The sequence below is a fragment of the Aethalodelphis obliquidens genome, unplaced genomic scaffold (assembly GCF_003676395.1).
Source record: "Aethalodelphis obliquidens isolate GAN/ISIS:26980383/991018 unplaced genomic scaffold, ASM367639v1 scaffold2, whole genome shotgun sequence".
In the NCBI taxonomy this organism is placed as follows: Eukaryota; Metazoa; Chordata; class Mammalia; order Artiodactyla; family Delphinidae; genus Aethalodelphis; species Aethalodelphis obliquidens.
Window position 1 is genome coordinate 86,409,477 of NW_020837946.1, and position 12,102 is coordinate 86,421,578.

The window sequence follows — 12,102 nt, forward strand, 5'->3', positions numbered from 1 at the left end:
CAACAAGTAAATTCACCTGTGTTTGCACAGCTTAGGGTAGAATAAATGTTTATATTGGCATTTCAAAATACTCCTCGATTTAAGATACCAAGAATACAGGCTCTTATGACATGTATAGGAGAATTTTATATTGTGTTCTGAGTTCACAGTCATATTAACATATTTTTAATTAAGCAAAATTTTAAGAGGACTTTATGAATTAATGACAAAATTATACAATTGATTTGACCCTAGAATATTTGTATCATGTTTTTGTAATAAGTGAAATCATGGAAATGTGTAATACCAGATTTTTGTGTTATTATATACTCTGATAAGTCCATATTAGATTTGTAGAATTGATATGCAAGTGACAAGTAGTATATATATGCCATATATATTAAATAGGATGCATAATACATATATAGTCTCTAAGTACTCAATTTTTTTCTGTACAGATTAAATGTATCTCTGTTACAGCAAGCCATACCACATGTGAACTTGTGCACACATTTTTAGTGTGCATTTCCTCCCACTTCTCCTAAGTTCAAAATCTCCCCCTTTGACCTTACCCCAACCTCCAACTTCTGATAAATCAAGTTCTTAGTTTAGCTTGAGCAGATATCTTTAACAGGCTTGTTTGAATAAATATGCCAAAATACTTTACATTCTGTCAGTATCTAGTCAGAAAATTGTGCATGGAAAAAAAGAGATGAAAAGAACTGAGACAGAAAGAAAATTAGTGCCATGGCAAGCTTTCAATACAGTATCTCTGAGCCAAGTTTTCTCGGTGAAATGACATATCCTCACTAAAATACCCCTTTTATATAATTATGCACCGAGCACACATAACCAAAAGTAACTTTTATTTTTGTTCCTTATCGAGGAATACATATTGCCGAGGCTAAGAATGCGGAAACAAAAGCTGGGATAATTATAGCTAATTTAACTTTGGAAAACTCTGATTCTCCAGCAGTCCAGCATATAACCGCCCAAACTAAAGTTATGTAACAAGGTAATATCAACAATGAGAAACTGCATGATAAAATCCTGCCCAAAAGTGAAAAATGCTAATTTTGTCTCATTTAGCAGCTGGATACAGAAATGCTCATTAGTTTTAAGAGGGTTAATCCTTTTAACTTTTGCATATTGATATGCCAATTATGCCTAATTGTACAAGAGGCATCAGTCAAGGTAATAGTGCATAAACACATGAAAGTTATTAAGTACATCCCAACATGTAATAAAGTAGGTGTTAATTGGTAGCTGAGTTCTGCGGGCTATTGAGGTGGATAATTCATTGAGAGATGGATCACTTGTAATTTCTCTCCATAATTCCTTTTGCAGTCTCATGCTGTGATGTTTTCATGCTTGTCAAAAACAACTGCGGCATAGTGCCTTTTGTTAAACACAGCCAATAAAATATGTTAGGCATCATTAAATATACTTAACTTTTAAACTTTTCCAAAGGTACAGTTCTTACTGATAATACATTATAGAGATTCCAATAATTTACTCTAACCATTGTCTCAAGTTCATGGTTGAGGAACGTTTTAGCAGGTTTCAACGCCAAGTCAGGCTGGCCGTGTTGTGCCTCCCAGCAGATAATACTTTTAAATGAGAAAATAAAGAAAAAAAAATGCATCTCTCAGTACCTTAACTAGGGATATGTTTCTCACTTTCAAAATATAACCACTGGCTTCCTCATGCTAAATTTGTCTATAATACCTGAAGAAAGGATGATTAAAACCATACATTTCTCAGGCTCCTGAGATCGTTGTGGGTTAATTTTGCACTTGAAATTCGAGTGAAAAACAGCGAATAAATATAATCGGTAACATGCTACTCAGCAAGTTGATCTCATTTAATAACTCAGTTAGGGAGCTGAATATTTCATAGGCCCCTATGATATTAACAGAACACTCAATTAATAGCTCACATGTTACTGCAGGGTGACGGGGACTCACAGCCTGTCCCCAGCTAACCTATTTCTTGCTCTTGCTCTCACTGTGAGAAACAAAATAGATCCGGGGTCCAAAAGAGTGGCTAACATTGCATAAATAATTTTGTAACATCCTATGGCCTCAGCTGCAAGTTACCACCATTATGGAAGAAAATTAACCAGAGGAGACTCATTGCAATCAGTGTGTTTAGTGGCTCAGGATGCGTGCAGGGGCAGGGACACAACTGGCAGTAGAGTTCATCTCTAACTATTTTATTTCAAATCTTCCTAATGACACATTATGGAGACAAAATGGCTTCCTCTACAAACCTTAAATCTCCACACCATTTCAACTGTTCAAGCTCATTCCAAATCAGATTGTAATTTCCAATATCATATATTGTTGGGAGATTTTAAGGAAGAGATTTTCACTTTTTTAAAAGATTTTTTTCTCAGTTTATTCTTAGCTAATTTTAGCCTCTGGCTTTTCAAAGTGATGTACTGTATTTGGAAGTACAAACACCACATGCTAGCATAACCTCATTATTTTTATGACACTGAAGCATGATAGTGGAGGCCCTTAAAATGAGTCAAAGGTGCTCTTCAGTCTAGCTCCAAATCCACTTTATCACTCTGGATTAAGCCCAGCTCTTCTCTTGCAACTGGGGATATAATTATGACTATAAGTAGGCAAGATAAAATGCATTACAAAAACAGTTTTCTCATGCACATTAGGAAAACAAATAAAACAAGGCTAATTAGCTTTTTTTCCCCCCTTCTTTTACAAAATTCTATATATCAGGGAACTTGTGGTATTTGACTTACAGGTTCAGTGACCTTCCCAACATCGGTGAGGATCATGGATTTACTTTGGCTCAGCCTGCTGTGGTGGCTATTGGCATTTTTGATTCTCATTTGCACAGCTCCAGTGCCTTGGCGGGTGGGATTCAGTGTTTCCACAGAGGTATCAGAATTTGTAGACTTCTGCATATTACAATGTTATCCTGATGAAATATAAAAGCATTATATTATTCTAAGTATATGCTTTTCCATGAAAAACTCCTGGTGGAGTGCATATCCTTATACATCATTAAAGTAAAAAATGAAATAGTCTCCGCCTCTTTGGTGAAGAAGAAGGTAGTTACTTTGTAGTGCTTTTATCAATTGGACCTCTGTATTCCGACGGTACTGTATACGTGCCAGAGGATTTCAGTTCATAGATAGCACACTCAAATTCTGTGTAGTTTCTTAATTCGATTAAGGAACTCCTAATGGCAATATGATATGGTCTACCTTATATAGAAATGATATTGCCAACTAAGCATCTTCCGGGTATATGCTCTTTTCATTCACAACGTCTTTGATCTATCACCCACCCCATCCCAACCCACCTCCAGACATTACCACCAGCAGCCTTTTTTGGTGAACAAAAAACCCCTGTGAATAAGGTCAAATTTAAGTGTGTAAAAGTGGAGGAAAGCAAGCTGGTCCCATTGACTATCAAATATGTCGGCTTGGCCTCATTAGCATGGTGCAGAGTCCCAGTCACCACCCCCACTTGCAATATCCACAGGGAAAAATTAAAATTCCTTTGTCCACTGCCATCTGCCAACTGAACTAGATTTAGTAGCTTAGTTGGATATAATATTTATGAAGAATATGAAGAAACAGAAAATCAACACATCGACACTATTTATTTATTTATATTTATTTTAATGGAAGGAGTCTGATTCAGGTAGGAAAATCCAGTGTGGGCAAATTTTAAAGGAGCGGCTGTGAGAAAACAATAATTGAGAAAAAGAAAACAAAGGAAATAAATTGGGTGGGTGGACCAGGAGGGCTTTTAGTTGCTTCCCAAATCCATAATCCTTTTCAGCTGCTCCTCCCCATGAGTTCCTCAAATGAATACATCTACTCTTTTTAAATAGGATATCTGCAATGCAAATATAGCTTCAAAGCTTCTAGAAACAGACCCTCTTCTAGCCTGAGTGTCCTCTCTATGTCTCACCCATATAGACATTTTATAGCTAGCCTAGGCACGTGGGTACAACATTAGAAAAAAATGTCACCAGTCAGTTATAGAAGCCAATATAATCCAAAAGAAGGATTATATTTAAAGGAGCCAACTGTTTTGGTACCTCTACCTGATTGGACAGACAACGGGGCTAGAATCACGGTAATGTTCAAGTTGAGTGGACACTAAAAGGATTAGAAAAGAATAAAAGCATTTTAACGGGAGGAAAAGTGTTTCCTCATAATTGAAACCAGTTAGGCAATTGAGTGAGAAAAGAAGTTAATATTTATTGAGTATTTACTATGTGCCAGGCAATGAGCTGGTTTAATCCTTACAAAGTTTCTATGATATTGACATTAAACTCATATTTTTATAGTGGAGAAAAATGAGGATCAGAGTGACTAACAATTTTCTTACGGACAGTGGGCAGCAAGAAGTGAAGGAGTATTTATTTTATCTGCTCCCCGCCACCGCCGACCCAGATGTCCATCAACAGATAAATAGATAGACAAATTCTAGTTTATCTACACAATGAAATATTGCTCAACAATAAAAATGAATGGATTACTAACGCATGCAACCACATGGATGAATTGTAAATTCATTGTGCAGAGTAAAAGAAATCAAGCCCCCCACCAAAAAAGTACTCATTGAGTACTTACGATTTCACTTACATAATATTTTTGAAAATGCAAACTAACATAAAATGAGAGAAAACAGATTAGTGATTGCCTAGGGACAGTGTGGACTCTGGATACAAGGAAGCTTTTGTGGGTGATGGATATGTTTGTTATCTTGATTGTGGTGATGGTTTAATAGCAGTATACATATATTAAAAATGATCAAATTGTACACTTTAAACACTTGCAGTTTATTGTACTTCAGTTATATCTAACAAAGCTTTCTACAGGACAGTTTTATTAAGAATTCCTTAACCAATTTATTTTGCTACTTATTTTATTTTAATTTATTTTGAATATATTCATTTTCATAATCATACATGAGTGATATATTTTAAAAACTTATCTAATTGAGAATAAGAGAGCTCTTTTGACAACATTTGAAATAAAAATTTGAATAAAAGAAAGAAATCTTATCCCCGCTATTCCACAGCAATATGATGACAGCTACATTAATAAGAAGGACTTTAAAATGTATCAAATGTATGTATGTACTAATGTATGCATAAGGGATCTTACCTCTATATCTAACTAGAATAAGATAGGGCTTTTTAATATATAAATGTGTTTTGAAAAGTAAATGCAATTGGGCTTCCCTGATGGCCCAGTGGTTGAGAGCCCGCCTGCCGATGCAGGGGACACGGGTTTGTGCCCCGGCCCGGGAAGATCCCACATGCCGCGGAGCGGCTGGGCCCGTGAGCCATGGCCGCTGAGCCTGCGTGTCTGGAGCCTGTGCTCCACAACGGGAGAGGCCACAACAGTGAGAGGCCTGCGTACCGCAAAAAAAAAAAAAAAAGTAAATGCAATCACATGCAGATGATATAAATAGTTATTTCTCCACGTACCCCAGTACAGGATAAACATTTTTGGTTTTATTCTGTGTATTATTTATTATTGAGGCCTTCAATTTTTCTTAGCCAAGAGACATTATTTCAAAATAAAGCAAATCTCTGGATTTTTTATATTTATAAAGACGCTACTAATAAAAGCATGAGTTTTTTTCAGAGTATATTTCAGTGGATGAAGTAAGGATGAATGAAAGAATGAGAATCTAGGTACCGTGATTGTAATGGAGGCCTTGGATTCATTATAATCAGACTGGTTGCATAAAAAGAGCCTATGATGACTTCTAGTGCAGCACTGTTTCTAATGGCCAGCTTTGTGACCTTGAACAAGTCCGTGGACCTCTGTTTCATCACTGGAAAAAATTGATAGTGAGGGGGTATGGGCAACTAAAAGGATTGCTATGATCTGTAGGCTCCTTTTCACTTCTGATACTGTTGTGTAAAAGTCTGGGAGCTCAAGAAGTATTACTGCAGATTTACAGAGCTCAGTAGTTTTAGGTAGTTTTAGCAACAATGTAAATGCTTTGGTATGATCTGATGCCCAAGGATTTGAGTGAGGGTTGAGGGGATCTATGATTAAACATATAAATCTTTTCTAAAAAATTTGGGTTCTCCTTGGAGTACATTGAAGGCTTGATCTTCCAAATTATTCATTAGATTCAAAACTCTAAGGTGGTGCATTTGTAATACTGGTAAGAGAAATACTCGGGCTAAAGCCACTCTCTTCTGACCAAGAGCATAAAGCCACTGTATTTACATAGCCCCACCAGGTGCCGTTTATACGGCATGTTGTTTCTCAAACTCTGAACAAATTTCAGCGTCAAATCAACATTTGCATTCTTGTATTGATTTGACAATTAACCCATAATTTGCCTGGTGATGGGTTACTGTCAAAAGGCTGGATTAATTTTAAAAGCCTCTTATCTGGCTTTCCCATCTGTTTTCTCGAGGACAGTCTACAGAAAAGAATTTCAAAATCTTCCTCCTTCAGATCTTTCTTTTAAGCTAATCTCTCCCCCTACCAATGTTAATGTTATTTCTCTTTTCTCACTCCTCTAGCCATCACTTCTTTTCCCAACTGACCTCATCTTCACTTTTTATTGATAACTCTATTTATTGCACTCAATTTTTTCTCTTTATTCAGCTTTTTTTGTATTTTGTTCTATCAATGGCATTCACTTGATACTATTCATAGTTATTCTCACGTTTGCAAATATTTGGTGGTTTCTGATTTTGCAGAGCACCACGTTGCTCTGAGAAGAATACAGAAAATGACACAAACCTCTTTCTACCCACAGAAAATAAATTATCTGTTTAACGGTTACTGAGACTTTCCTGAGTGGCAAGGCACTACATTAGAGGCTGGAGATAACTCTTTTTTGTGTTTTTGGTTTTTGTTTGTTTGTTTCAACCAACTGTTTTACAGTAGTTTGGTGAGTGTGATAAAGAAACAAATCAATAATTAAAAGAGAATAGAGTGGTGCCAGGTGGGGAGAGAAGCAATGACATCAGACCACAGTAGAACTGGGAGGTGTGGAGAGAGAAAGTCCACAAAAGATCAGCTGACGCTGGAGCTAAGTCAGGGCAGGTTGGGCATTTCGGGCAAAGGGCTCAGCAGTGCAGAGGTATGTAAATAACTGTGATATTATAGAGTAGATACTGAAATACGTCATGAAGAAAAACTATAGTACCAAGGAAATTCAAGGAAAAGGTAAGCATTGGGTTTCATGAAGAAAATGGCATTTAGCCTCAGTGTGGGTGAGTTTGATCATCTTTCTATCCTCTTATCGGGCTGAAGGGTTAACGGAGAGCCTAATCCCTTCTAAGCCCACCAGTGCTGTAAGAGGCTGGTATTCTAGACACTCTGAGGGAGAGAATTTGGGAAGAGGGCTTTCCTTGGCATAATACACAAATGTCTTGTATGGATGAGTTGAGTGCAAAACAGAAGGAAGCAGGACCCCCTCACCCCAAGCAGGAACTGAGGAAGGAGGGAGGACAGAGGAGGAAGGAAATCTAATGGCCAGAAATGACAGCTGTGTTGGTGGCTGTGAAACTTCTAACTGCCGTACTTGTGGGTTCAGAGATGATTTATTCTTATTCATCCTGTTAGAAACCTCTCATAGCTGGTGGATAAGGCTGTTTTAGGCCAACTTTGCAAGTTGTATTTGGACCCCACTTACAGTTCATTCTCTTTACACTCCAACTTTCCCATTTTCTCCTTACCTGCATCCTAATACTCATGTTTTCCTCTACAGTGCACACTATGGTCCTTTTCACGTTTTGGCTGCCAAAGCCCCCCCACTGCAGCACCTACTTAGGCCCCATCTCATCTACAGGGTCAACATATCTGAAATTCCATCATCCATTCTTCCTTACTTACATCTTTTTACTTACATCCATCTGCTCAGTGAATCACTTAGATGTATATATGGGAGAGGAATGATTAAACTAATTAACACACTGTCATAAATGATTAGTCAGACTTCCCATGAACTCTCAGGGAATCATTTACCTGAATCACATACTGGAAACTCCTCCGGCTATGTAGGAAAATATCTTACAGTAGAAAACCTTTGATTACTCTACTTTGTGTGTGATCTTAAGTAAAAGTAGAGGCAGGTAGCACTTGTGACTAGGAATAGGATATTAGCATTGCATTCTAGTAAAGGGTGCCTCTTGGAGTTGTGGGACGTGATGGCCCTGCCAGGGTGCTCTAGTTTTTGAGTCTTTATGAAAGAAGGTTCTAGGGGAATAAACTCCAATATAAAGTCTTCCCAACCCTGAGTCAAAAGAAACCCTCAAGGGTTTCTGCGCGCCCAACGCAGGGGGCCTGGGTTCGATCCTTGGTCAGGGAACTAGATCCCACATGCCGCAACTAAGAGTTTGTACGCCTCAACTAAAGATCCTGCATGCTGCAACTAAAAGATCTCCCATGCCGCAACTAAGACCCGGGCAGCTAAATAAATAAATAAATATTTTTTAAAAAAAGAGAGAAACCCTCAAACCCCAGGGTCCATCATAACTTGCTCCCAGCATCAGGGAGTGAATATAATTCCAGGAACATAAGTATCAATTTCAGAATATACTCAGAAAGGCAATGAAGAGCTCTAATCTGTGAGTCTTTCTGAGTTATTATTCCAAGAATATACACAGGGTTTTGAAATCGTATTCTGTTGTTCCACCTGTATTTTCATTTCTCATTGACCCTTAACTTTCTAGATTTGGTAGAGGACTTGTAAAATCAATAATACTTTTGTATGCTTATTTCTATGCAACTTCGTAACATGAAACATTTTGTTAACTATAAGTCATATTAAGTTTAAGTTTCATGCGATCTACATGCTTATTCCGTATTTCTCTTGTTCTTTCATAACATATCATCTAATCATCATCATCATCATCATTGTTACCAAATTCTATTAGAAAAAACATTGATGACGTATGCATTTATATTCTTATAGGAGGCACACAGAAGCATGGTGAATGACTAATGACAACACATTCGTTCATTTTGCATGTGTTTAAAATATCCATTTGATTTTTACAAAACTCTCCAAATAAATATCCCTGAGTTAGAAGTTGAAATGTAAATCACTTAAGACTGGCTTCACAATTTCTGTAGACTTCCTGATTTTGTATGTACCAAGAGAACAGCAAGAATAGCTTGTGATGTTACACTAGTTCCACTTTCAATACTGTTTTAAAAACAGGAAACAGTGATGAGAATGCACTTCATAAGAGCCACACAAACTTTGGCTCTGCTCAACAGACTTGGCTCAGTGATATTCTGGGCCTGATTCTCCCACTCACACTGCAAATACCCAAATAGGAATGAATGTGATATTTCATCTAATCATAAATTTCAAAGCTGCTCTGTCAATTATTTGTTGCACTCTGTTAATTACACTAAGGCTCAGCAGCTTGCCCTTTTGAGGTAGAAAGTATATTTTTGACATCTTTTTCCCATCAGCAACATTAAAATAAAAATATATTAAGAATTATTTGAGTTAGTAGAAACTGAATAGGCACTATGATATTATCTACATGCTACAGAGCAGAGAAAATTGAAGTTCAAGGATACAGACTCTTCCCCAAGGTGCCACAACCTGTTCAAAGTAGTCCCAGGACAGAGCTCAAGTCCTGCATCTCCAAACATCCTTGCTTTAGTCATAGACCGCCAAGTCAAGTGGCAACTGTGTCTGGAAAAACAAGGTAACAAGAATTCCAAAGGAAATCTGACAGAGATCAGGTAGATAAAATGATCGAAGTGCATCCATATTAAGTATAGATCATGTAAGTCTTTCTATTTAATCATTTATAAATGTCCCCGTGCTTTCTGACAAAACAATAAAGACTGAATAAATATTTGCAGAATATAGAAATGGAAAACAAATATAGAACCTAGGTAATGCCAGAGTACATAGCTTAGGAAAGCATTATCAGTAGGAATGTCTTTGACCTAATTTAGTTCTTATTTTAAAAAGAATATGTATAACTTGCTCTGCCCAGTGGCTCTAAGGGCCAATGAACGATGGATATTTCATAAGTTAGAGGCTGCAAAGAAGCAATGCTTTTCATACCTTTTGAGGCCAACATTAAAGTATACTTGGAAAATCATACAAAATTTCAAAAAATATGAACAATACCATATTTCCATTTCAGATAATCCTTTTCTTTATTTCTTATTTTTAAAAAATGACTGCATTTTTGACCACCTTGCAACTTAGCAGGGCTCTGTGTTCTAACAATAGAGAACATCTCCCTGGAGTTTCAGCTTTCTTCAGGTGCTTAACATTTTTTTCTCTGAATAGAAGGACTCTCTTGCCTGACATGGATTCTCACTAAAGACTTTGTGAGGAGAACTGTCTGAGAGATAAGCACTGAGTGTGCCCCAGTGTTTTCCCATTCCATGAGTCTTAGCCTGGGTTTTCACTGTGTGGCAGTGAGCTGTCTGGTCACCACCAAGGTCCTCTCTGCCTTAACACACACGAACCCTCTGTGGCAATATGACCCCATTCCCTTTCCGGAATGTGTAAGATGAGTTGCTTCTCCAGGTCTAGTAAGAGTGTGTGGAAACTCCACAGATGAATATGATATCAGAAACTCATTTCTGTCCCCTGGAAAGGTCTTCTACTCATCTGTGGTAGAGCACAGTCTGTTTGTTCCCCTGTGGAAATGACTTGTGGCAGTGGTGGCTCCAGTAACGTGTGGCACAACCTCTTTGCTACACTTGCCTGACAGGTCAGTAATTAACTTGCATTGCAATTGTTTGCCGTCTCCACCAGAGCATCCATTTACCAAAATAACATTTTAATTTCACTTTCTTCCCGGTTCACTCTCCTTTTCTTTTTTCCCTGTGGCTTCTACATCTCTATTAAGTCTAATTTCCCAGACCACTTTCAGAAGCGGAGAGAGTACAATAAAATTCAGTTTCAAAAATGTCAAATATAATGAGAAAGGAAGATCACAGTAAAGGAATTTGACCATAGCCACCCCATTGGGTAACACTGTCTTTGACTTTGGCAGGTATTATATATAGGAAATGTGATAATAAGGCTTTGCATTTAGTTAACATATATCAGGAAATCTGGGTGATAGACTGCATTTACTGACAAAGTCTGGCAGATCATCTGCATGGATAAATTGTAATACAGTTATTGTCATTGCATATGGGTATCCTAAATGGTAAAAATGATGAGTAAAATATAAAATATGTTTTAAGTAGAATAACTACTAACCAAAACTGTGTGGTAGGCCACCTTGGTATCTTGTTGCTACCTCTCAACCCCTGAGCACCTTAGCCCATTAGTCTCCAACCTACTGGGAGCAAAGCAACTGGTTTTATATTTCAAATAATTATTGAGCCTCTACCCTGAGAAACTGACTTGCTAGGTCCCACAGTTTCTACAAAAATTGTTAAGAATTCTGGGGTAGAGTTAGACATAAGCATGCTTGCTTACAATGAAGTCTGATAAGAGTGCAATGGAGAATGGGATTGAGGGCAATTTCCAGGTGAAGGTGACATTGAACTTGATGTTGTATGATAAATAGGATCCAAAAGGCAGAGAAGGGATATCAAGGGCAGTGCAAGCTGAGATCACAAGATTTCAGGAAAAGTAAAGTGAACATCCACAACAAATGACAGAGTGGGGGTGGCTAGTTGGGAAACCTAGGGAGAGACAGTTGATTAGGGCCGGATTAGGAGAAACTTGCAGCTCTATTAAAAAAAGTGGGCTCTTGGGCGGCACAGTGGTTGAGAATCTGCCTGCCAGTGCAGGGGACATGGGTTTGATCCCTGGTCCGGGGAGATCCCACATGCCGTGGAGCAACTAAGCCCGTGCTCCACAACTACTGAGCCTGCGCTCTAGAGCCCATGAGCAACAACTACTGAGCCTGTGCTCTACGGCCCGTGTGCTGCAACTACTGAGCCCACATGCTGCAACTACTGAAGCCCGCGTGCCTAGAGCCTGCGCTCCTCAACAAGCCACCGCAATGAGAAGCCCGCACACTACACGAAGAGTAGCCCCTGCTCATCGCAACTAGAGAAAGCCCACATGCAGCAAGAAAGACCCAACACAGCCAAAAAATAAAAAATAAAATAAAATAAATAAATTCTAAAATAAAATCTTAAAAAAAAAAAAG

General features: G+C 38.0%; 1 protein-coding gene across 3 annotated transcripts in view; it reads right to left on the bottom strand.

Annotated features, from left to right (window-relative positions):
- ARHGAP15 (Rho GTPase activating protein 15) overlaps positions 1-12,102 on the bottom strand; it is a 622,754-nt gene that overhangs the window by 590,686 nt on the left and 19,966 nt on the right. For 2 of the 3 annotated variants that reach the window (XM_027131900.1, XM_027131911.1), the window contains exons 2-3: positions 9,567-9,659; positions 2,747-2,925 (exon numbers count right to left, since the gene is read on the bottom strand). In XM_027131900.1, coding sequence (XP_026987701.1) covers positions 2,747-2,911 — 165 coding nt within the window. In that variant the 5' untranslated portion in view covers positions 2,912-2,925; positions 9,567-9,659. The remainder of the gene's footprint in view (positions 1-2,746; positions 2,926-9,566; positions 9,660-12,102) is intronic. The other variant, XM_027131893.1, reaches the window with a different exon arrangement.